A 27,602-nucleotide genomic window follows, 5' to 3' on the forward strand; every position below is an offset into this window, starting at 1 on the left:
AGGTTGTTCCAATAACTCCATCTCCACCAAGCTCTCTAGGTGATTAGAATGCACAGCCAAGTGTAGAAACAAGGGTTTCCAAGAGGCACAATGTGTCTATCCTGGTAGGCTTGAATTTTTAGTGAGGTCACACTGTTTGGATTCCTCTCTTACTCTAATTTACATTTTAAGTGGCAGTTTATGAAAACATACTCTGGGATGACTTTTGTGTTAGCATTTAACTATTATTATTTAATAATTTCTGCTTTTCAGTAAGGCTGTTTCTAGATAGGGCTATATGTCAGGTAATCTAATGATTTGTATCTTTACCCATTTTTAAATCTATGGGGCCTAAGGATATCCTCAGCAATAGGTTTCAGATAATTATATGTTACAGTGTGATTTAGTGCTTCAAAGCAACTGGAATATGATTTCACTAATATATCATATTTCCAATTAGTTGTAGAATTGGAAAAGTAGAAACTTTTAATTTCAAAGAAAACATTTCCCTTATGAAAATGTCTTGTTCAAATACATATTCCTTGGCAATGGCAATAACAAGATGTTGAGGAGACCTTAGGTTCTAAAAACATGAAAATAGCTTGGGTATTTGCATTATTAAAAATACATGTTATGGGAAGTAATTTTCAATTATTTCCTATGTCACAAAAACATTAAATGGTCCAAGTTCAAAATCTGACTCAAGATTGACATTCAAAATGCAAATGTAAAATTAAGGAATTCCACGGCTTTATCATCTATTGCCAGGAGTCTGGATCATCTTAATTATTTAACTCTCAGATTCTTGGTTTCTTATTCCAGGGAAAGATGACAGGCACTTTCTAGCAGGGTTTTTTTTTAGGGTGAGGGAAAGAATATAAAATCTGTGATAAAGTACTCAAATTATAGCTATAACATTTTTAAAAATATTTTCTTTATTATAATTATATTATTATGGAAATTGCATAATGCACACTCTGAAAGGAAAATACTAATAACAACCTGAATCACTGTCCGGTTAGATATTTTAAAAACCGAACTAGCAACAAAGTACCATGTAAAATAGGCCAGTGCAATTGCTTACTCTGCAGACTGTCTTGTACTCTTGTACTGTTGTCCTAAAAGTTAACCAACCTCTTTAAACTGAAAAGACCACCTTGTTGCCTGCCATACCCTCCACTGTAGAATTGTTATAATAGATGGGTTCTGCTCTCTGGCTGCTAAGGTTCTTTGCAAATCTAGTTTCTGGAATCAAGAATCATTAGTGTTTTGAATATGTTCTATGAAACAGCACAAGTATTTTTGGGGTGTGCCCTTGAGATAGGGCACATGGAGACATCTCACTTCTTCAGAAATAGAGTCTCAGCTCTGTTGGGCCAGACTTTGATCTGCAGTCCAGGAAGCCATAGAAGGAGAAAGAGGAAGGACCCTTGGACTGTAAAAAGTCATGTGATTTTGTCATGGTTGTTAAATGACTGGCTTATAGCAGTGTTTTTCAAAGGCTGCACTTAAAATAATAATTTTAAGCATGGGGCAGCCCTGGTGGCTCAGCGGTTTAGCACCTCCTTCAGCCCAGGGCCTGATCCTGGAGACCCAGGATCAAGTCCCACGTCAGGCTCCCTGTATGGAGCCTGCTTCTCCCTCTGTCTGTGCCTCTGCCTCTCTCTCTCTCTCTCTCTCTCTCTCCTGTGTCTCTGCCTCTCTCTCTCTTATGAATAAATAAATAAAGTCCTTAAAAAAAATTTAAAAAATAAAAAAATATTAAAAAAATAATTTTAAGCATGGATGAAACATTTCTAATAGTTCACTATTAGTATTAGATTACTATATTATAAGGTGCATTAAACTATTTTATGACTAAACTAATTTCTTTGTTTTGTAAAACTCAGTCATAAAATTATCATGTGTTTATGTATGTTTAGATGTGCAGAGAGTGATATTCTTTATTCCAATTAGTACTCAAATATTTCTTGAAAATATTTCAGTTTTCTGCAGGTATCTTCAGCTTGAGTTTCTGATTGACTAAAGGCCACCCAAGCAAATATTTAGACAAACTTTTAAAATTTTTGACTCTGATGCTATGTGTTAGCCAATATTTAATATTCATAAAATTAAGCACTTTCCAACTCAAAATATAAGCAGTAATAAAGATTAAATAGAATAAACTAAAAATGAGCAAAAGAACGTGGCTGATTAAAAAGGTAAAATTGAAGAGATAGCTTAATTTATTTACAAGTAAAACCTCCTAGGTATGCTTTAAACAAGTTAGAAGGGTAGGCAATGAAAAATGTAAAAACCTATTTAGTTAGTATATAATTCTTTCTACAGGAGGACCTGTTTTTACTGTTTGAAAGAAAAATGTTTTGGTAATTAAGCATCAGTACTGCATTGTGAAATATTCTATATGGTTTCTCATTTTATTAGAGAATTAGGCTAAGACTGACTCATGCTAACATGCATATTTATAACTAGAAATATTAAAAATAGAAAATTCAAGGGTAGGCTTAGTCATTCAGTTGAATGGTTTCATTTCCACCACAAAAAAATATATATTAACATACATGTAAGATAAGATTTAATTTCCTATCCTCAAAATGACCAAAAAGAAGAACAAATCATATTTTTGAGTGTAGATTGGTGAAAGCATGAAGCTTGCTAGTGAGTGGTAATAAAACATGAAGCCTCTAAGACAGCATGAGTGATGATTTATTGTGTGAACTGCTGTGAGATACAATAGCATTAAATATATTATTTTCATCCTAATGTTTCTCCCCTGGTAGGTGCCTTTGAGTGTTCTATATATGATAAACATTTTTTATTATTTATTATTTAAATAATTTATTATTTATTATATTATTTACACAGAAAGACCTGTTTAAATAGTTTTCTGTAACTTCTAATCGCCAAATAGGAAAGTGACAAAGGAAGGAAAAGTGAATTGCTATTAATTTCCACTTGCATGATTTCAAAGTGTGTGGATTTTGAAAAAAGTTACTAATAAACATAACAGCGGCTTATTTTTGTTGGGAAAAATTGCCATCACTTAGAAAATTCTGAGGTAAGATGAAATATGTGAATAAATTGAAAATGCTTTTCTAAAATAAATGCCAGCTTAAAATAAAATATTCAGTTTAATACATCTGTATACATTTCATTACTTTAAAATGGAAAGCTAAGAGTATAATTATAGATGAGGTTAAAAATACTTTATAGTTGCACATCAATTGTCAATATAAAATTCTTTGAAATCTAGTTTCTAGGAGAATTCTGCATATCTTTGGTGACATATAAATTAGTTATGAATTAGCCAAATTTATGTTTGGCATATTGAATTGAGATTCAGAAATGGTTTGGAAATTATTAAATGGTAAAATGTAAGCTTGAAAAGATGAATGCTTAAAATAAGATAATATAAAAATGGAATACATACAAAAGGATTGATGAGAAATCAATGAAATAACTTTTTAAAATACCTATATATTTATTTCTAGCACAATATGCTAGATTCATTCAGTGCCAACACAGAATTATGGAGTGACATAAATAATACATTATAATAGACAACATGTGTAAAAAGCACTATATGTATTTTAGTTAATTTTGAGATGTAATTCACTAAAACACATATGAAATTAGATTAAGTAGAGATTAGTTTGAGTACTATTTTCCTAAACACATATTTCAGAGGGAATATAGCTCTAAGAATTAGCTCTGTTTATTTTTTTATTTTTATTTTATTTATTTTTTTATTGGAGTTCAATTTGCCAACATATAGCATAACACCCAGTGCTCGTCCCGCCAAGTGCCCCCCTCAGTTCTGTTTAACACAAACTCTGAATATTTGTTTGCAGGAAGTCATTAAATTCTTAACTATTTTTGTTTTCCTTGAGAGGATGAAATTCTGAATCCTTATATATCAGAGTCATTCAAATATACTTTAGTTTGAAATTATTGGAAAACTGCTTTTCCTTAGACATGTCAGAAATTTATAGGAAACATTTTCCTACTAAAATAATATCTTATACCCCATAATATTCCTAGGATGGAAATGTTATGAAGTAATTTAGAATATATGGGTGCCACATTGCTTTCAACTATGTAGAGCCTCATTCCTTCAAAAGAGTTTCCATATATATGTTTGTTTGCCCTAAGACTATAGGGCTAAAAAACTGTAGAGGGCAGAAAAAAACAATTATTTCTTATTCTTAGAAGTTACCTTGAGTTATTTTTGAAGTAAGACAGCATGTAAATATGTAAGGCAATAAATAATGACAAGTTTTTTGTACAGGTAGTCAAAATGTAGTCAATGATATCTTAATCTTAAAAAGATAACCATCGTGCCTTGCAGAATAGAAACTTGATCATTGTTTCTCAAATCTAGAACTCAGAGTCCTTTTTTATTTTATTTGAGTATGTAAATAATAATTAAATATACAATAAATCAGGAAGATAAAAGTGTTAGAATACCATGTGAATGTTTTATCTCTGCAAACCATTGCATCATTACCTCGTGATGCAGAAGAAGCTACGTGAAATGCAACCCTAAATCATCCATTTATCTCAACAAATAACATATATTCAGAAACATTATGGCACGTCTGTATAATCCTGCAGGCTAAAGTAATTATATCACATGTGGGAAGAGCAAATTCTCACCAAAATACTTTCATATCATGCACACACCCACACATACACAGCACTGGGAATAAGCGTCTATGACATGGTGCAGTGGGTAACCAACACATAACAGGCTATGACAGTGTGGGGTGGGGAAATTTGGATACAAGAGCAAACTTGTATTCTTTCACAATAGACCAAAGATTCACCAGCTTGTACCTTAATAGAAAAAAAGTAAGATATGAGAGATTCCATATGAATGCTAAGCCAATGCTGAACCAAGTTTAAACTTTCCTAGGAATAACATTTATATCAACGTACGGTCCTTTGTTGTGACAAACTTTTTATACTGAAGTTCTCTTATTTACTTCATCTATTCTGCCAACTTAAAGTGCTTGGGAAAACTATATAAACCCATACTCATGAAAATAAAGGGCTTTGGGTCAATGTTTAGACTCATTTAGACTATTTTGTTTTAAAGATTTAGATTGCTCGTACTGTTTCTAAGAAAAATACATACTTTTTTTTAAATGATGAATTCAGTCAGCCCAGAGAGTTGTTAGGTTGAGAAAAACAGTTTTCAAAAACTTGAAATGATCAACCCCAAATCTACACAAAGATGGGAATATTACAAAATAAATGGAATGCGTATAATTTCTAACAAATCTATTTGCATTACCATATTGTTTCTTCTTAAAAAAATAAGTATGTATTGATTGTTGCTGAGATAAACCTAATTTTTCATCAGACTTCTTCGTGCATTGTTTTGTAAAGCAATATTTAGTAAATATATATTTTTTATACTAAAGCTCCTATAGGCATTAACTGCTTAGTTACCAGAAATTTAAATATATTCTTTCTCAAAGAGGCCATTTGTGTTATGCAAATACAAAGCAATTAAAAATTTTTCAAAGTTATAGTTACGATAATTAAGTAAAACTAATCATATCAAATGAATTTTTTCCCCCAGGGATGAAAAAAATAGAGTGGCTAGCTAGGTTGGGAACAAATATGCAATTTAGTAGAAAAATATTAGTTGAATGATTACATATTATTATATAAGAAAACTTAGTAAGTGCTTATAAATAACACTGGCTCTAGATACCTGCTATGAAATTGAGAATCCTTCTATTAGATGAATATAACATGTTTCCGGTCTGTTCATCTAACATTATTTCTTCTTAACCAAGATGTGCAACAGAATTATCTGGGGAGGTATTTTTAAATGCACTTTATTCCAGAAATTTTAGTTTAATAGACTGGACTGTTTGTGATTCCCCAGCTTGAATTCTTGGCTTGTGTATGTTTAAATCCAACATTGAATGCTATATTATGGTGGCCAAGTCCAACGATCAATATGCTGTAATATAGACTACTTTTCTAACTATTTAGCTACTATACTTGGACATGTGACCTTGTGATTGCTCTGTAATCAACATTTCAAAGGATGCTGCTATCAAAACCAAAATTATTAATTTATTATAAAGAATCTCAACTTATCTTAACATTAAAAAAGGATTCTAAAAATACATAGGTTGGACAAAGTACTTTATTTTTGACTTATTTTTAGGCCTCTATTTTCTGACCAGAAAGGATGCATTTAGAACTTCTTTGTACAAATAAATTTTCTATTAATTTTGGAACTAATTTTGTCAAAACAAATGACTATTTCTTTCATGGAGACTATTATGAAATTATATATGTTATTTTTGCTTGATATATATTTAAAAATCACTTTGACCAATCAAATAGCTCAGTTGATTAGGTGAAGGATAATATTTAAATATCTTTTTACTGAGTGAAGGAAGACAACTGGAGTTTGAAAAAGAGAATATCCTTGGTTGAAGGGAGATGGTGGTTGTTTGGCTTTAAATATGCAAGGGGCTGTGTTTCCCCACCAAACACTGCCTAGGTGCAGAATATGCTGTCTGCTTTTTTCACTGATGACCACATTCCTCTACTTAGAGTTAAGAAAGTGAATTTACCGTGTCTGAGAAACGGTAAAACTTCTCCAATGCAAAAGCTTCTGTCTGTGGGAAGGTAGAGTGGACCAAGAGGGATTGAGAAACCAGAGAATCAAGTCATATATGAGTAAATATAATTGCACAATTGGTTTAAATTGCATATATCATTTTCACATATATGTGTGTCAATTATTCGATTTTCACATATGCAAAGTATCCAACCCTCAAAGTATAAATTTAAAAAGACCCAAACCCCCCAAAAAAACCCAAAAACCAAAAAACTATTTTTCCCCACATTAAATCTCAATTACAATATTTGCTCCTTGAATATTCAACTGGTCTTTAGAAAATAATAAGATGTTAGTATTTTTGCATTTCTATATTTTCCTGGAGAGCCACTCATTAGAAAATGAATCTTGCCATCTTCCTGTGAGCTAAAGAAGAAGGGGCTTCGCTATTTACCCTGATATTCTTACAGGTAGTAAAACTAAAGAGCTGCTTTGGTAGGATAATTTTTTTTTAAAAGGAGAACCAAAATTGAGCCTCTACACTTACACTCTATCCTGTTTCTCTTGGGCACTGTGGCTGTTGGATGCATGGTGGGTGTGGAAAGAGTGAGCTCTCAGCCCCCATTTGGACACCACATACCTAATACTTCCCAGCACCTGGTTGATACATTCTAAATTGTATAGGAAGGGGGAGAGGTAGAGAAGTGAAAAATAAAAGTGAAAAAGCAAATCAAAATGAGGAGGAGAGATAAGTATTACTTTACTTTGGATTCATGATATTAGAAGGGAAAACTTGTCTTCATCAGTCATTTAATGGGAAAGGAAAACAGGAAATTTCCTCTTGTGATACAGAATTTTTTTGTCCTGTGATAGTGTTACAGTCAGTGCCAAGTGTCACGAGAGAAAGGGGAACAGATAGGCAGCAGGGAGGGAGAAAGGAGAGGAAAGAGACAAAGAATGAGAAACCAGTAGATGGGGGTATGGTGGGGAGAAAAATTATTAAATTATGTTTCCATATACAAATGGTGTGCTTTTATTTTCATAACAAGTTGATCAAATAGCAGCTTGGGCACTGTTTTTGTCTCATGTGTCACTCGGAGTATCATAGTCCCAAAGTTCCTTCCACACTACTGTGAATTGGGTATTTATTATGATTTGGGAGAGTCAGTTAGACATGACCGAATCTGTTATAACTTTATAATATGTTAAATGCTCAGTACTGAGAGATCATGGGCTTAGGGCTTTAAAAAAATCTTACGAATATATAAATCACAGTAAATAATTCAGAAACCAAAGGAAACCTTTAAAAAAATTAAATTCTTTCAAAATCCTTTAAAATGTACCTCTATGAACAAGACTATTATTTTTAAGATTTGAGTATGTTTTAACTTAAATATTCCAGTATATTGGATTCTGGCCATAATTTCTCCTATTGTATAAACTTTGACATTTCTCTGTTGCAGTCCATCTGCTTTTAAATGTCAGTTCTCACATTCACATTAACAGCAGTAAACTCCAAGATATGCTGATCAATAGAAACTCTCCCTTCCAGAAGAGGAAAGGGAGTTGATGGAGCTTATGTGCACAAAATGAGAGATGACATTACAAGTCTTAATAGAGGGGAGCAAATCCATTCTGTCCATCCAAATTCAATTTTGAGATTACTTCTACAACTTCCTGTGGTCTCCTAATGATGTTATCAATACAATTTCTTCTGGGTTTCATTTAACAGGTACAGCAAGGCACCAATAGCCTTTCTTGTGTTTCCCATAGGGATTCAGAATAAATATCTTAACAACATGAAAGTATGCATGAATGAGAGACCACATAGTTTTACACGAACATCATAGCATTAACAAATAGGTAACCTTTTATGGAAACAATGAAAGGGATTACCTTGATAAAAGGAACAACTTTAATAGCTATATTTGATGAGATGTTAAGTAAGACCATCAGGAACACTCTCACGTTGCAGGTAAGAAATTATATATTTTGTTAATTGAAGCAAAAAATGGTGTTGTTTCAGGGAGTACATTAGAAAGAGGTTGATAAAGCTCTCATGTCACCAGATATGCTGTGTAAGGTAGAACTGGATGTCACCATTTTATTCCTGAAGCTATTTTTGACAATTTCAGTTTCTACTGGACAAAACCACCGGAATATTCATATCCTTTGGTTCCCAGACTCCATTTCCTCTCTGCATCACTGTATTAAATTTAACAAATTTACTTTCTGGTGAAAATCAGTATCCCTCCGAACCCAATGCATTTAATCATGTACCTTATTCTTTCTCTTCCGTCGAAATCGCAGAAGTTCTTTGTGTTGTCTTGATACAAAATTTACAGCTGCGTATTCCAGAAGTGCTGAAAACACAAAAAGGAGGCATACTGCCATCCAAATGTCAATCGCTTTGACATAAGAAACCTAGAAAAGAGAGAGAGAGTGAGCAAATTGAGTTGTATTATTGTTTCCATTGAGAACAAAACTGAATGTCTGATTCTAAATTGTACCATTTATATCAGCTTGAAAAAGAAAGCAGAAAGACCAAGACTTTTTTAACCTAATAAGTGATTTTTTAGAAATCAATTATGCAAGTTTGTATATTAGTCATACATTACAAACTGGGTATGTTTTGCTAAAAATTGTTGTCCAATGAGGCACAAGACCAAACATCTGATGAAGAAAAATAAATTGAAGTGTGACTTTACCTTCAGTGTAGCATAGAATAATGCTCAAAAAATTATAAATTTTGTACTTTGAAATACAGATAATGCCATTTACCTTTTAGTTCCATATTTTATTCACTATTTTTTTCATTTTGAAATAATTTTAGCATTGACAAACATGTTGCAAGAATAGTCCAAAATAATAATAATAAAAATAAAAAACAAACCATAAAAACCCTCCCAAGTCCTCCAGTTGTTAACATTTGACCAAATGTTATATTTGTCTCTATCTCTTGAACTATTTGAGCATAATTTACAGACATCATGCCCTGTTACCCCAAAATACCTATGTGTATTTTCTAAAAGAAAAAGACAATCTCCTCCTACATAACTCTAGTACACCCAACAAAATCAGATTGAAAGATGATTAATAAACCCTACCATCTAATAAATAAAACCCTACCATCTAATCCTAAAAAAGCCCATTCTTATTTCAGCAATTGTCCCAACAATGGCATTTTTAGCAGAAAAACATTTTTCCATCCAGTCCAGGATTTTAATTTTTTTTTTTTTTTAATTATAGGCACACAGTGAGAGAGAGAGAGGCAGAGACACAGGCAGAGGGAGAAGCAGGCTCCATGCACCGGGAGCCCGACGTGGGATTCGATCCTAGGTCTCCAGGATCGCGCCCTGGGCCAAAGGCAGGCGCCAAACCGCTACGCCACCCAGGGATCCCCCAGTCCAGGATTTAATATAGAAGTATGTGTTGCGTTTTGGCATCGTATCTCTTTAGGCTTCAGTGTCTTCAGTTTAGAATACTTGGGTCCGTCTTTTCTCGCCTACTGTGACCTTGATATTTTGAATGAGCGCAGACTAGATATTTTTTGAGTGTCTCCTATTTTTGGTTTATCTGATGTTTCCTCATTTTAGACTCAGGTTAGGGGATTTTAGTAGGAACAGGGATGCCCTGTTCTTCACAGTATACCATATCCGACTGCACTCAACATTGATCAGTTGGTCAAAGTGTTGCCTACCAGGTTTCTCTATTATAAATTTACCCATTACCCTTGGGTGGAGGTTATTTGAAACTACATAATATCTTCTTACTCCTTAAACTTTCATCTTTTAGACTCTGATGATTTTTGTCTGAATCAATTATTACAATGATGATTTCCAAATGCGAGCTTTCTGATTCCATCATCCCATCCACATTTATTAGGTAGCATTCTACAGTAAGGAAAGTTTCTGTCTCCCACATTCCTTTATCTATATCAGTAGAGACTAATAAATAACGATTTTGTTCAATTAGTTATAAAACATTAGCATCACTATTTTGATGCTCACATTATACAGATTGGATCAGTAGGAGCCCCTAGAAACATCCTTTTGGCAAGTCTCCATCATAATTTCGGTACTTTCTTACTTTCTGGCACAAGGCCTTCCTGACTCATCTGTATTTTTGTATTCCAGTCCTTGATTAAGACCTTTCACCTAGAATCTTTTTCTTAGAAATATTTCTTTAGCTTTTAGAAACTGAGGATCTGGGCATTGGGTGTGCTCGTTGTTTCCTAGGTATTACTATTTCTAGGCCCTCTTAACAGACAGAGTTAGGGATTACACACACACACACACACACAACTAATATATCTCAAGACCCTGAGATCATGACCTGAGCCAAAATCAAGAGTCAAATGCTTACCAACTGGGCCACCCAGGTGCCCCTTTTGTGTATCTAGCTATCATCTATTTATCTGTATTTAAAAACATGAGTTCACACTGGCATCTCTAACTCCAATGTAATTCCACAGGGTTAATTCTAGCTTTCACCTTTTTTTATGCATGTAACACTTTCTCAGTGACAAGTTTGTCTTTGATTATCTTTAACATATATTTGAAGAGTCTTCCTGTATGGAACTAATATCTTAATTCTGCTGGCCACTTCCAGCCTGAGCCCCATTAGCTCCCCTTAGCCCATCATTGGCTCTGGCCTCACACCCAAAGACTCCACTGGCCACCTTGGTCCTGACCATCTCCTCAACCCATGGATCCAGGTCCTGCCAGCCCCAGGTGACCTCCTTCACCCTGACTACCTCCTCAAAGATAAGGAAGAGAAGATAAAGAAAGGAAAAAACAGAAAGAACAAAGAATTATTATTATAACTATTTTTAAGGGGGAAAATACACAAAGAAGTGAAACAAAGGGAAACATAAAAGGAAGAAATATGTTCCTATTTCCTAGAAATAGATTCATATATATTGAAGACCTTTGGAGGGAACAATTTAATAACATTTAAGAAACTGCTTTCATTTTTCTCTCAGCTTAAGGGGGCAGTCATTTGAGGATCTAATTAGACAAATATTGCTGTATACGTCAGTTGCTTAAGGATGAAAATTTTCTGTAAGCTTCAGCATCCTTTCTTATTGTATATGTGTCTGTATCACACATGGTGTTATATCATGAAAGTGATATTGGTAAAATCACCACCTTTTGTACTATAAGCCAGTTCATTTTGTTGGGTACGTTAAGAATGTCAATTAGACATAGGGGAAAAAAAATTCTCTCATTTGCCAGGAATCAGGTTAAGAATAAGATACATTTATGTGAAGTGTTTTTCCCCCCACTTTTTCCTGGGAAATAGACAATTACCTAAAACTTTGCTTCCCCAGTGATAGAATTAAATGTCTCTTCCTCAAGATGGTGTATATCCAGCAGAGCAGAACTCTAGATTAGATGTAAGCAAAGACCCCTAACTACTTCTTTGACTCAAAGTATAGTTTTCTTTAGGATCAAAACCTTACACTTTGGAAATCTGATCATTTCTGTAGTTGTTTGTATATTCTGCATTTTTTTCTTTTTTCATTCTTAATATTTAGTGGTGTTTTTGTCAATGTCAACCTGTGGAAATCTTGATCAAATTTAGGTTCTGGTGAGGAAAAGTGGCTCACTATTCAGGGGTAATCTATGTTTGGGGGAGCAATAAATAAAGTAAGGACAAACCTCTCTCTCCCTCTTCTCATTTGGCTTTTTCAGTCTCAGGCTTGACTGCCCAAGTCTGGTTCAGAATCCCATGGCACTTGTGTGCTAACTTGACCACAGTGCATTGTAATTGCTTATGCTTGTTTTCTTTCTGTTTAGACTGTGAACTCTTTGAGGGCAGATGTCATCTCTGAGTTGATTGCCACCACAATAGTGTTTAGTAAATGTGTACATATTTGCTAAATAAATGGACAGATAAATGAAAGTGTAAAATATTAAAATACGAGGGAAGAATGAATCACAGATGATGATTCATGTGGAGATTCACTTTTTGAAGTGATGGTCTGTTAATACCCTGGATTGGATTAATTCTCTTTTAAAAAGAGGCCATTTCTTGACATTTCCAATGGTGTCAATTTACATATGAAATATGTAAACAAAAGAGTCCTCTGCATGTCCTCTTTTTTTTTTTTTTTTTTTTTTTTTTTTTTTTTTTTTTAATGATAGTCACAGAGAGAGAGAGAGAAAGGCAGAGAGACAGGCAGAGGGAGAAGCAGGCTCCATGCACCGGGAGCCCGATGTGGGACTCGATCCCGGATCTCCAGAATCGCGCCCTGGGCCAAAGGCAGGCGCCAAACCGCTGTGCCACCCAGGGTTCCCTGTCCTCCTTTTTTAAGTGTAATTTCTGTTGATCAGAATGACCTTTACTGAGCAAAGACAGGTATGCCCTCATTTAATTCCAGTGCTGTGCTAAGTGTCCAGTTGTTTATAAAATATAGATTTAAACCTCATAAGTTCTGCAGTTATGCCAGAAATCTTTGGCTGCCCTCAAATACATACTGTCCTGAAAGATATAATACAGATTTCAAAAGTGCTGTCTCAAGCCACACCATTCCTGGAAGAATATGACTCATAAAGTATGTGCTCATTCTTCAACAACCTGAATCTATAATGACATGAACCAGAGATAAATCAGAAATTTAATTTCCATATTAATCCAATGAATATTTTCAATGAGATCAGAGATATGCAAACATCTTTTATGACTGCCAGGATTCTGCTGACTGTGAATAACTCCCAAGTGTTCAGTCCAAAGGGTCTACTGTCTTCATCCTTTCCTCTGACCTCCTTCAATTTCAACTTTTTTCTCCTCCTTCACCCTCACTACCCATCCAAATACAGCAAACTTGGGACCTGGGAAGTTTGGAACTCTAAGATTCAAAACTAAAATAAGGACAGCAGTCCTTACTCCGACACATGCCCAATGTACTCATGACATACAACATACCCCATGTGATTCAGAATTATCACCTTCTTTCCAGCCCCTTCTGGTTGCTGTCCTTTGGGACCACCTTGTCAACAGTACCATTGTCCAGTGTGCTGTTGAAACCCTGATTCAATTTTAAGGAACACTCTCTCCTCAATATTACTCCTTGAATATAAAAATATTAGAAAATAAAACCTAAATCTTTACTAATTAGATGCACCAGTCAGGAAGACCTTTGTCCTAGAGACCTGTTCAAAGCCACCATATTGAAGACTGCTTCCTTCTTGGAGCACTCTTCCCATGGATCCCATGACCCATGTTTTTCAGGTTTCCCTCCCTCAGCTCCACCCCACTGTGCTGTGTAGGCCATCCTCCTCGTCCTGGGTTCCTCAGGGATAGAGTCCAGGCAGTCTTCTATTCTGACTCTGAAGCTCTTCACTAGTCAACCTCATCTATTACCACAGGTTCAATTTCTCCTCTGTGCTTATGGCTGCCAAATCTCTCTTAGCTGACTGGATCCTTCTCTAGCCTGGTTCTCACTTGATTGCACCTTTTGGAAGTCTTTGGCACATCAAATTTACTCTGACTAAAACCAAAATTTATGAATCTCTACCAGACTCCACCAAACAAAGAGCAAACAGACACAATCGCCTCTTCCTCCTCATTGAAAGGTTACCCTATGTCTACTGTTGTTCACCTTCACATTAGGAGTCGTCTCCTTCTCTCATTTCAGATTCAGCCCTGTAAATGATACTTTCTTGCTACTTCTCAAATTTATCCTTTTCCATCCTTCCTACTGTTGTCCCATTGACCTCAACCACAATAATCTGTTCTTCAGTCCCTCAAATCTATCCATGACATAATAATAAATGATTATTTTAAAATGCAAATCTCACTCCTTCTCCTTAAAATTCTTCATTTGCTTTCAATTAAATTGAGAGTCTCGAATCTGTTTTATGGTGTCTAAAGCCCTTCATGATTTGCCACCAGCTTACTTTTCTTACCATAGGCATTCAGTCATTTTTTTTTTCATTCAACATTTATTGAACACCATTGAGGTACCCAGGTTTGGTTTTCAGTGTTGCAGTTATGGAGATGGGGAATATAAATAAGATCCATCTTCAATGGAACTTATATTTAATTTGGGAAAAACATACAATAGAAATACAAAGATAATGTTAAAAAGTGCAGTAGAGAAGTAATGGGGTAATGGGAAGAGAGGGACAGGGCGAAGGGGACTATGTTAGGTGGGGATGGTCAGGCCTCTGAGGATATGATAATTACCATCTTATGCCACTTTCTTACTTGCTTATTATGGTAATTATTCTTCCCTTCTTTTATTTTTTTGGAAACTGGAAGCAATTGACAATCAATTGACAGCAGCTTTTATTTCTGTGATTTTTGTCTAAAATACTCCTTCTTTTGGGTAACTGCCCTTTGTCCATCAGGTCTCAGCTTAGACAACACATTATTAAGGAGCTTTTTCCAAATGCCAGGACAGCCTTTCTTAGCTTCCTACCTCCCCTTTCCTCATAGAAACCTTTTCTCAGTTCACTCACTACAGTTGTAATTATATTTATTTGTAAGCAGGTCTTACAAGGTGACTGCTGTCACTTGCATGTCCCACCTTCAGTTAATTATTCTATTCCACAATCCCTAAGTGCTTTCTATTTTTCAAAAATGTTGACTAAGAGGATATAAAAATGAACATGTTCTTGAAGATTTCAAAGTGGAATATCTATACTGATATTTTAACAAACTGTGTCTAAGCAAACACCAAATAACTCATCTTATAATTGACCTTGCTCCACTGGACTGACCTTATCCACTTATGTACCTTTCTCTTTTTAGGCTAATATATCCCTTGAGCTAAGACAAAGGCCAAGTCTTATTCATCTTTGTGTTTCTAGGACCTTTAGATGTACTCATCATACTGTGTGCTCTCAGGTCATGTTGAACTGATGGAGTCATGTGGAATCACATCAAATCACTGGCCATTTGTTATTAGAGAAGTAATTATAATAATTCACATGCCAGGAAATGTTCCTGAGAGTGCCCACCATAGAACTACTGAGTCTTCTTAGTGGTTTTCTAAAACTGACATCCTTAGTCCTCACAACCACGGAGGAAAGTATTCCCATTTTAAAGATTTAGGCACAATAAAATAACTTGCTTAAGTGAAATAACTTATCACATAGCGACTATTATGGACTGAATATGTTCTTCCAAAATTCAGATGTTGAAATCTAACCCTCAAGGGGATGGTATTAGGAGATGGGGCCTTTGGAAGATGATCGGGTTGTGAGGGTAGAGTCATGAATGAGGTTAGTGCTCTTGGAGAAAGGGTCCCAGGGAACTCCTTTGTCACTCTACCATGAGGAGACATGGCCAGGGGATCACCATTTATAAGTCAGGAGGGAAGTTCCCCCTAGACACTGAATTTGCCAGTGTCTTGATCTTGGACTTCTCAGATTCCAGAATTGTGAGATTAAATGTCTGTGGTCTTTAAGTCACCTACTCTATGGTCTTCAGTTACAGGAGCCTGAATTGATTAAGACAGCTACCAAGTTGCATAGCTAGATTTGAATACAACTCATCTGGCTCCAAAGCCCATAAAATTAACTATTCTTTTTTGTCATCCAGTTTTTAGGCTGCTTCCTTTTAGGCTATGGCTACATATCAACAACTGTAAACACACTAAGTAGGAATACTCTCTGCACTTTAATATTGTAGTCTCTAACTTTTATCTGATAGTTAAGACTAAAATCAGCATGCAGAATACATATTGTAAGGTCCTCTTTATTTGCCGGTTCTAAAATCTGACAAACAACTCTAGTGGAGAATGTTGAAAAGGGGACATGAGCATTGTATTTACCATATAAAAACAAACTAGCTGCTCTAAGGAAGCAAAACTAGATCAGGAAAACATTTTATCCTCTGAAATATAATGAAAGTCCCCTCGACAACACTCTTCCATTAATTATAATGAAGTGTTTTTGTGAGCCAGGAAACCACTGCCTACCTGCCATGTGATAATCTAAGAAGAGATCAGCTCGATGAATTATCATTTGTGTATGCAGAACTAGTTACTGCAAGGCCTTGTCTTTTTCACTCTAAAAATGTTTTATAATATAGGGAAAGGAATATAAGCATTATTATGTTCTATAGAGTTCTTATGCCATTTTTTTCCAGAAAAAGTATGCATTCATTCTACTCTTAATATTAACATTAGAAAATAGAGACAGTCTATTTTTGGAGTCCCAATTATTTATATATATGGATTTTATCATTATCAGTCATCCTGGTTATAAAGGCTAGAATCAAATCACTTTGACCTAGGGGGCAGGCATGTTCCGGGAGCTCATCTAAGTATGAATTTCTCTACACCTACCCTTCCAGTGATGCAAGGAAGTGGGAACAAGAGGGATTTGAGCTAGAATAGGATACAGTAACCAACAATCCTGAAATCTCACTGGCCTAAAGCAAAGAACAATAAAAGACACTGCATGTCCACTTGAATTAAATAGTGACTTGTCACTATCATTATCACCGTGACAGCTGACAAGGCAATCACATCTGGAACATTGGCAGTGGCAACAGTACAGGAAAACTGGGCACTGATGGCTCTCATGTTTGCTAACAAATACTCCAGGCTAGAAGTGGCACAGGTCACTGTGCTGAAGACTCATGAACCAGCACTACTTACAGCAAGTCCCTACCATAGAATTAAGAGGTACAACCCTACCATGTGCCTGGGATGAAGAGAAAGCCAGCATGAGTGGTAGAGGACTAGGGGTGGAACGGTTTCCACTATTTTTATTTTTGAAACAGAAACAAGGATTCCTGGGGTGCCTGAGTGGCTTAGCCATTTAAGTGTCTTCCTTCAGCTCAGATCATGATCTCTGGGTCCTGAGAACAAGCCCCAGGCTCCACGCTCAGGAGGGAGCCTGCTTCTTTCTCTCTCTCTCTCTCTCTCTCTTTCTCTCCTCCTCCCCATCACTTGTTCCCTCTCTCTCAAATAAACAAATAAAATCTTTGAAAAAAGAAATGGATTCCTACAGGTACAGGATTGAGGACACTGTGGATTATGATCTGATCACTGTGATATCTTCATAGAGAACTACAGCAGGTGTGTTAAAGAGCAGAACTGACTGCCTTATTGAAAAAAAAAAGCTGTTAATTAATTAAAGTGTGGCACAGAAATGCCAAGTTCCCTTGATCTTCTGCCAAAAATTTCTTCAAACCCTAATGTCAGGTCAAATTTCAGTACAATCAATTGTAACGGGGCATGAAAAATGGAGTTCAGGTAGCATTCTAAAACACAAACTTAATCTAGGATAGATAACAGATTGACTAGCTCGTGGAGAGTAAAGACAGGCAGGCTACAAGCCAAACTTAGGCATAGAAACGAGTTTGAATGAGCTGCATAGAATGCACCTTACCACTTAACCATAATGCTCATCCCCACCCTTTCATAACTATACCAGAACACTTTGCTGTGTGACTTATATGTGCCTATGCCCTCTGAAGCCATTTGATTTTGTGTTCTCTAATTCAGAAGAATAGATGAGTTGCATTTATCTCATACAATCCATTGTAAATACACTTCCTTTATGCTAGCTTTTGGTAAGATTATTGAGTAGTAACAGTTTTAGAATACATTCCTCTACAAGTATATTGGGTGAGCTGTACCACAAGTATGGCACCAGACGGTGTAGGCAAGATGCCTGCCAAGATACATGGCTTTACCTTACTCTGCATAGGTAAAGTTTCAAAAGATTACCTGTAATGCTCCTGGCCACAACTCATAAATGACAATGCATTAGTGGGTATTTATTAGATTATAACCCAGACTACTTATTTATTGTAAATTATGCTTGTTAAATTATAAAAAAATATAATCCAAACTATTCTTAGTCAATGGTTTACAGAAGTAGAATTTTAAAATGCCTTTACAAACAGCACAACTTAAATTTAAGAATAAGAAATGGGTTAAACCAGAACCAGGAGGTGGAATCACAAAATCTCATAATGTCAGCTTTATTTTAACCATATACTTTCCTGTTCACTTTATCTCTGAGGTTCAGCTCTTCATTCACAACTTCAAACAGGAATTGCAAAGACAGAAAAAGGCTGTTAGTTGCTTAACAATGCTGATGTTGGGACTCTGTTCTTTATTTCACTGGTGAGGGAGTTTTATATCCTTTTTTATCTGTTTGTAGGATTTGTGGTATGATTCTGGGATATATGTGAATACAGTAAAGGGAATTTCAGACATTACTTATGTAAAGTTGTCTCAAAGTGGCACCTACTTGTTTTGTTTTTAAATTTAGTTTGATGACAAAGCCATTGTATTACATCCTTTTAAAAAATATTTAAACTTTGTGACTTAATATATGCTTTTCCCCAATTTTTCCGTCGGATTTAAGAGTTTATGCAATGGCTCTGCCTCTATGTTACCTACAAAGGAATGCTTGATAACTGTTAGTTTTCAGCTTAGTGAAATCTCAGTAAGCCTAGTAAATGTAGGTTCTAACGTTAAATGTAGAACCGAGATATCTATCAATTTCTACCCTTGCTATTATAAGACCTTCCTTACGTTTAGGAATTATCTTTTTACAGATAATAGATAAAACAGTAACAAAATTGAATGACATTCACATGCATTATGGTCTGTGATTTTTAACAAAAAGGGAATGAACAAATAATTTTTTCATTTTCTAAACTTTTTTCTTTTTCTCTCTTTTCCCTAAGTGAATCTAACATGAAACCAAATTCTTAGTATATTCAATAATTTTTTTAAAAAAATAAATATATTGCTCACATCAAATATGATATTGTAGGTTAAGTATAATTATTAAAATTCTGTAACATTAAGAAATTAAAAATGAACCTACTCGCACCATATTTGCACTGAACTGAAATAATCTTAGTTAATTATATTTTGAATAAATATTAGGGTGTTGCATTTAAATGGCAAGGACCAAAACATTACTGACAGTAACAGTTATTGCTATATTAATAGGATTATTATGCAGCCCCTCTCTCTCATTTATATTATTGTTGGCATTTACAGCTTACTGTCTCTCCTTTAAAACTGCAGGGTACTTTTTTTCTTTTTTGAGAATGAGAACTAATTACATAAGAAAACAATAGTGAGTATAGATCCTCAATTTCCTTCACATCCTTGTCTTTTCATTCAATGTAATCTCACATATAGATCTTTGTATGCCCATACAACCATAGCATCCAAATAAAAATATAAGAGTTCAATTGATATTTTCTAACAGTTGTAATCATTTCTATAGCCGATGTCTTTAGAAAGAGTAAAACCTTAATATAAAAGCTATCTTTGTTACATCTTCTAAAACCAATGTTTTTATTACACTGTAAGGTAGATATATTGAACGTTTATTTTTTGTTCATTAATTTGGTATTCTCGGGGGAAAAATGATACTATACAAGAGTAACTCAATTTAGCTTTTACATTGTCTTTAGAAAGACATGAAAAGAATAGCAGACTCTCTTGTTACTCAAGATTCAAGTACTAAATAAATGTTTAAAATTTCTTATCTTTAAATATCTGCGTGATATTTACTCAGGTGACATATATCCTGTACTGATTTAGACTTTGAGGATAGAAATATATAAAAGATCTTTTGTTCTCTCAAAAAAATACTCCTGATGGGTTTCACAAACTGAAGGGGGAAAAAATTAAAATAAATTATTCAAGATAAACAACTTTTTGTGCAGAATTTGAGATTTTCATAGGCTACAGGCTTCTGAGCTTCTGTGAAATATTTAATTGATTATTCACATTTGAAATTTCAAGTGTTTCTTATTTTCTAACATTTAGTAGCTCTGCTCCAAATGAGATGACCATAGTGGTGGGGGCAGAGTGGGAGAAATTTACATAGAACTTTCCAGTAATCTCTCCCTCTTTCCTCTCTCCATCTTATTTTTTCCTCTTGTTTTCTTGAGTATTTACTAAAATGGCAGAGTCCAATCTAGGAATGGAGACAGAAAGGTTTTATTTTTTTTTAAGATTTTATTTACTTATTCATGAGAGACCCAGAGAGAGAGAGGCAGAGACACAGGCAGAGGGAGAAGTAGGCTCCATGCAGGGAGCCTGATGTGGGACTCCATCCTGGGACTCCAGGATCACGCCTTGAGCCGAAGGCAGATGCTCAACCACTGAGCCACCCAGGTGTCCCAGAGACAGAAAGTTTTAACAAATCATTGTCCTTGAGGTAGACAAGATTATTTGTTGACAATCTTGTTTTTCTCTTTCCCTCTCCAATGCTACCCTGTGGGTAGAGTACACTCCCCCCAACCCCTTGATTTCGGGTTGGCTGTGAGATCTGGGAAGACTTACAAACTAACAGTAGTGACTGTGCCAATTCTGAACAAGAGCATTGCATGCCTCTGTTTGCCTTCCTGTTTTCCTATATTTCATGAAAAAGCATTCTACCTGCACCTACAGTCCCACAATGGGAGACATAGGAAGGAGATGTGAGCCTACTCCACAGCCTAGATCTAAGTCCACCCAAGTCAGCCAATCTCAGACAAACCTAGAAGAATCACAGGCAACTCACAAGCCTGTGAGCAAGAATAGATGTGGTAAACCATTGAGACTTGGGATTATTTGTTATATAGAATAATTGCAACCTAACTATACAGAAATAATCTTGGGCCCCAATACTATATTGTGGTAAGAGCTAGGGTTTGGGGGCATCTGGATGGCTCTGTTAGTTAAGTGCCTGAGTCTTGGCTTCAGCTCAGTTCATGATCTCAAGTCCTGAGACTGAGCCCTCATAGGGCTCCACACTTAGCATTGAGTCTGTTTGCCCCTCTCCCTCTGCTTTACCCCTGCTACCAGCTCAGGCGAGCACCCACTCTCTCTGTCAAATCAATCTATCAATCTTTATCCCCACCCCCCAAAAAAGAGCTAGGGCTTGGATGAACTTGGAGTCTAGAGATTCTCTGGCCCCTGCCAAGCTTGTGTCTGGGTGTGTGTGGGGGTTGATGGCATGCACACACGTCTATCTGTTTAACATGTTATGTTCAAAGATCTCTGGTATGACAATAGTTTAGAAACTCATTTTTAAAATACTAATCTAGTGTGTAATGGTGATATTTGTGTACTTCTGCAGATGATGTGAAATTGAAAACATATAACAAAGCTGCACCTTGGTTGGTCCCTAAAAGAGAATGAAAAAGAGGTGGGAATAGGTCCCCAATAAGAAATAACTGTTCTTTGGGAGCAGGAAAGAAAGGATAAAGTGTATATGATATTGCTGTATAATGTAGATCTACCCAAAATTCCCTGGTGTGGAGTCTTGCTAGAACCTATAGTTTCTAAATTAAAATTATATTTTATCCCTTCTACTGATTTTCTCTCTTCTGACCCATTTCTATACTTTTTATTTTTTGACCCATTTCTATACTTAATAGAAAATATAATTCTCTTAATGCCAATATCTTAACTAGGTATTAGTATAAATGAAATGTATACTCAAAAATAATTAACTGATTGTTATTATCTTCTCTTTGACCCCCCGATTAACCCTAAGTCTGCTGGGGAGGATTGCTTTTCCACATTTGAAAAGAAAAAAAAAAAAAAACACAGAATGTTGAAATCTCAATGAGTTTGAGAGTAAAGTTTTAGAGTGGGTCTTGCCTTTAAAAACTGTCTAACCTATTCTGTGGGGGAGGGGTTGGGGGTGGAGAAATGGCCCTGGGAAAAGAAAGGAGAGAGAAGACTGAATATTCAGGTTCATTTCCAATTGGAGGAGGACGGCCAACCACAAATACATCTTTTCTATTCTTTCTGGGCTTTCTTTCATTCTTAGAAAAATTATCCCTATTCTGCTTCCTTATCCATCTATAGTTTTATTTCCTGAAGTCTGAGGCATGAGTGTCCCTGTCAAAACTTCTCAAGTTCTGACTTTTTGACCATTCCACGGAGCTGTTTTATAAACATCTCAGAGTTAATATGTTCAACCATAGATCAGTTACCTCCCCCAACCTTCCTCATTAATTATTACCATTACTTGCCCAGTAGTTACCTGAATGCCACCATTGACTCCTGCCTTTTCCCTTACTCCTCAAGGTCCAGTTCATGAGCAAATCATGTCTATTTCACTTCCAAATACATTTTCTTTAAAATGCCCATCTCTTTCTAAATCCATCTGCTACTCTCCACCTCTACTGCTACCAATCTAGCCAGCCTTCATCTGCTCTAGATTACAATCGTTTGCTTGGCAGTTTCTATACTTCCATTTCTACTCTACCCCTTATATCTAATCTTCAAATAAAAGTCAGAATGATTAATCCTCTCATTAAAATCCATCTAAAATCCACTCAGAATAAATCTAATCTTTATAAAAGTTTATAAAACCCTCCATTGACATGGCTCATGATCATCACCATTTTTTCTCAATCATTCTGCTTCAAGAACACAGTGTTAGGGGATGTCCCTAACATTACACAACTTTGAAAAATTGCTGGTGATAGAATGTACTGTCATCCCTTTCTGGTCACCTAATGCAGGCACTGCAAAAATGCCAAATAGCTTCATGTTCCAAGAAATGAATCACATAAGTCTTCTTGATTTGGGCCATTACATGCTTGATTTATTATGACACTGTAGAGGGCAATGCAATAGGAAATATCTGAGTGGAATCTCAGCACTAGTTCTTAAGGTGCTGGTTAAGTAAGGTATATTCTTTGAAATTTTCTACCCTGAGTCTTATTTGACGATTTCCAAACTCCTTTGTATCCTACAGGAGATGTATTGGCAAATAGCTTGGACAAAACACTGAGCGATTATCATAAATTAATGATTTATTGTTTCTTCCTCCCCTGTCTGATAATCCTCTATTGGTTTCTTGAATTTAATTTTGTTTCCCTACTTCCTAGATTTTGTTAGTAGGAAAATGGTGGATATTTCAGTGGCAAGACTTTTAGACATCTGAGGGTTCTTTTGTGAGATTGAGAATATAGCAAGTTCTAAGGTATATGATTTAGCCACCTGTTCTTAAAGGCAAGTGTGGGCCTTCCCTCTTGCCTTTCTAGCCTTCCCAAATCACAGAATCAGAATCATATTTTTCAAGAGATTTTCTACTTTTTTGGAGTGGTCTCTTCCAATAGATTAATTCTTGTTATTTATCCTGGGTCTTCAGTGTCTACCTTCCCAAATACTGATGTACATAACTGAATATTCTCAACCTCCCATTCCTTAACTATCGCAAAACCTAAAATATAGTTACTTTCTCTTAAGATATCATTTTGTTAGTCAATTATTTTTGCGGGTCAGAAATAAATCTCTTATCACATTTCCAGTGGTCATTGTTTCTATGATCTGAGAGATGTAGAGGCTTTGTGTGCATCTGTGTATATAATTGAGCACATGGTCGGAAATCTATTCTTTCCCTGAGATCACAGTGAAATTAATGATTTCTGAAAAATCTTTCCTAGGTCTTAAGAAAAAGTATGAAAAAAAAAGAAAAATAAAAAGTATGAAGCCACCTCAATATTGTCTTTCCTTTAAAAAACAAACTTGTGTCTCCACTCTGATATGTTTTTTTAAATGTGTTGCTTTATTTCTGCTTCTTCCACTCTGATCTCTATGCTCTTCTGATAATGCCTTAATGTTTGTATTTAAAAATTGTCTTTATACTGTGTATCATAGAAGCTGTAGCTTTCTGAAATGGAGCATTTTGTTCTCTTCTTTGGTTGACAACTTACAGAATGAATGAGCTTTTATTTCCATTTAGCATTTGAGGAAAATGAATGAGTAAACTGGCAATTTTCTTTACAAATTGACTATGGGACTTCAACTATTACTCAGAGTCCTTGAAACATTTACACATATAAATAAGCATTGAGACTTATTAGTTTAATCTTATAAGCAGATTTATAATTTCCATTTGAACAGTATTTTATAAAGCAGTCGTTGATATGGATCATTTTGAAAATTCAATTAAATGTTAATAAAAGTAGACCTTATTTTGCAAGACAACCATTAAATTTTATTTAGGCAGTGTGAGCATTAACTTGAGTTAAATATCAAGCTCTTCCTTTGTGAAGTAACTTTTTTAGTGATAAAATGTCCTGCCATCAACTTGTATTTATTTAGGTATTTTAATCTAATAAATTGAATTATACAATGCAATTCATGGTAAGAGTTAAGGAAGCCATGAAAATAGATTTATAATTTGCTTGGCATTGCAAGTAGATAGCATCAAATGCACAAGAAAAGTTAATATAATTTTATGACATCTACATCATTGTAATGAAAATAATAGTGAAGCCTGTTGGAAGCTGGACAGGATTACTTAATTTAGATAGTAGAAATTTTTCTTAGATGTCATTTAGGAGAGGAAAATAATTTTCTATTGTTATTTGCTAAATGGATTAAGAAAGAGCTTCCTATGCTTTATTTCAGCATATGCTGTAAAAAGAAATACCGTGTTGTGTTTTTTTGTTTGTTTGTTTGTTGTTTGTTTGTTTGTTTGTTTGTTTGTTTTACAATGTCACAGAGAGAACAGTTTATTTTAATTCTGGCAGCTCACGTGGACTAAAATCATATTAGATAAACTTTCTTTTTTGTTGACCTATGACAGCCTAAAAGCCAGGAGGGACACACACACACACACACACACACACACACACAAATAGTAAGTGCTATATACATCAATATGGGCTCCCTCATACTATACCTTGGACACGTAACTGCTGTAAATTTTTCTGGAGGGACATTTGGCAATTCACACCAATATATACAGCCATCAGTGCAATGATTCCACTTCTAAGTGTTTATACTAAGAAAAAATGCAAAATATGTGTAAAGCTATGCATATCCACACCCACATATATTCATGAATATACCATGCATCATATAAATGTTCATTATTGTGTTAGTCCTAATAGTAAGTAGATTACCATAGCACACCCATACAATATGATACAAGTTGATGATTATATATGTATGTGAGTTTTCTATGTAAAAATATTCTTTATTTTTAAAAAAGATTTTATTTATTCATGAGAGACACACACAGAGAGAGGCAGAGACACAGGCAGAGGGAGAAGCAGCTCCCCGCAGGAAGCCGGACGTGGGACTCGATCCTGGGACTCCGGGACCACGCCCGAGCCAAAGGCAGACGCTCAACCGCCGAGTCATCCAGGCGTCCCATATACTTTATCGATAAGTATTTGCACAAATATATGTATAGGCACTAATACATGTGTATGTCCATTTGGCACGCTTACCTTTGGTAAGGAAGCTCGTGATCCTGAGCTCTGGGTGGTCATAGTCAGCACAGTAGTTATCCCCAAGGCTACCCTGGCGGGTGCAGCATCCATATTGATCCAAAACGAAACCCATGATAGAATAACAATCAGGAGGCTGGGAATGTACATCTGGATCAGATAGTATCCCATTTGTCGTTCCAGATGGAATCGCACTTCTATACACGTAAATTTTCCTAATTGATTGTGAAACAAATGCAGCAGTTGGTAAAAACAGGTCTTTGTTATGACATCAAATGTCACATTTCTTCCCATATTTTGCCCTAAAATTTTCCATTCCGATGAAAAGGGATCCTAGAGCATGTATGCAAATTGATTTCTGAAAAATATTTTTCTTATTTTTCTGTTAGCATCTGGAAGCAACATGAGGGTACACTTTCCAGGAAATAGTATGTAATCTTGTTGCTTCACATTTGGTTAGCACTTCATACTTTGAAAGTACTCAGAGATCTATCATTTCACTTGCTTCTAGCAATTGTTTCTGAGTCAGACCGGAGAAATGTCTATCCCTTACTCATTGGTTCTGTCTGATACTTTTTAGTACTTATTGACAGCCAGGTGCTATTTGTTCCAGAGGCCTTTACATTTATTTATCTAAAGGATAAATTCAATTGAAGATGAATAGTTCCTTAAATGTAATTTATGTAAGCTATCTTATGCATTAATAATTTGGAAACTGTTAATGCAAAAATAAGCAAAATATGTTATCTCTATTAATAAATTTGAACATAATTTAAAAGCACACTTACTAAAAAAACCTGAGATATATTTGTTCTATATATTTATGCCCGGTGTCTCTATTATGGTAAGTAATTAATAGAGGAATAAATTATGTCTTAATTAACCATTTTGTTGATATCTCTGCTTATCCTCTGGTTAAACTCCCTAATACCATGACCATGTTGTCTTTCCTTAAAATAATTGTTTATGTGAATAACCAAATTCTTGGTTTTATTTTCTCCTTATTCTAAGTATTTTAAGAAGGATAAGTTCAGTGAATTAGCATGCTAATCTTTTTCTAAGTGGCATTCTCTGATCTAATTGTAAATCAAAGAGCACATCTAGGGAAATTGCTAGTGTATTTTTAGATAAGTTTCAGTGCAAAACTTCCAGGATTGTGACTTGAGCCATGTGCTACGTGATTCACAGACACAACCACTGGCTGAAGGAATGGATGAGATTCTAGGGCTTAAAATTCCTAATAAAGTTTCAGAAACTCTGGGAAAGTCAGATCCCACTCCTAGATGTTTAGTGATCAGAAACACACATGCAAGTTCACTGTGATTCTTTTATCAACTACATATGAAATGCCTAAAAATTCTTGAAATACATGAATATACTTTAGATTTTTAAGATTCTATTAAAATACAAAATTTTTTAAAAAATAGGACAGGAATAATTTAAACATTTTCAAGATATCACTGTTAAATTATCGAAGTAATCTCAGGGCATCTGAGTCTCACAGTTGGTTGGCATCCACATTCTTAGTCTCAGACTGTGCCCTCAGGATCATGGGATTGAGCTGCCCATCAGACTCTACACTTGTTGTGGAGTCTGCTTAAGTTTCTCACTGTCTCCCCCTCTGCCTCTACCCCCACTAACCATCCCCACCATCCCCTCTGGCTGGCTCATGGGCATGTGTGCATTCTCCCTCTCTCTCTCTTTCTCAAGTAAATAAATACATAAAGCTTTAAAAAATTATTTACAAATTATTCAAGTAATCCCAAGATGAAATTAGTAATAATTACTGACCATTTGAGTACTTAAAAATTCTCATTTTGACTTATAAAGAGTGTTTTCATAGCTAACA

The 27,602-nt window shown here is 35.2% G+C and overlaps 1 protein-coding gene across 8 annotated transcripts in view; it reads right to left on the reverse strand.

The window, feature by feature from the left end:
* The window catches only part of GLRA3 (glycine receptor alpha 3), a 207,084-nt gene that overhangs the window by 40,989 nt on the left and 138,493 nt on the right, over positions 1 to 27,602 (reverse strand). For 6 of the 8 annotated variants that reach the window (XM_077868608.1, XM_077868601.1, XM_077868607.1 and 3 more), the window contains 3 exons: positions 25,754 to 25,968; positions 8,849 to 8,992; positions 6,582 to 6,626 (listed from right to left, as the gene is read on the reverse strand). In XM_077868608.1, the coding sequence (XP_077724734.1) occupies positions 6,582 to 6,626; positions 8,849 to 8,992; positions 25,754 to 25,968 (404 nt within the window). The remainder of the gene's footprint in view (positions 1 to 6,581; positions 6,627 to 8,848; positions 8,993 to 25,753; positions 25,969 to 27,602) is intronic. The other 2 variants (XM_077868609.1, XM_077868602.1) reach the window with 1 other exon arrangement.

Source organism: Canis aureus, chromosome 24 (assembly GCF_053574225.1).
Source record: "Canis aureus isolate CA01 chromosome 24, VMU_Caureus_v.1.0, whole genome shotgun sequence".
Taxonomy (NCBI): domain Eukaryota; kingdom Metazoa; phylum Chordata; class Mammalia; order Carnivora; family Canidae; genus Canis; species Canis aureus.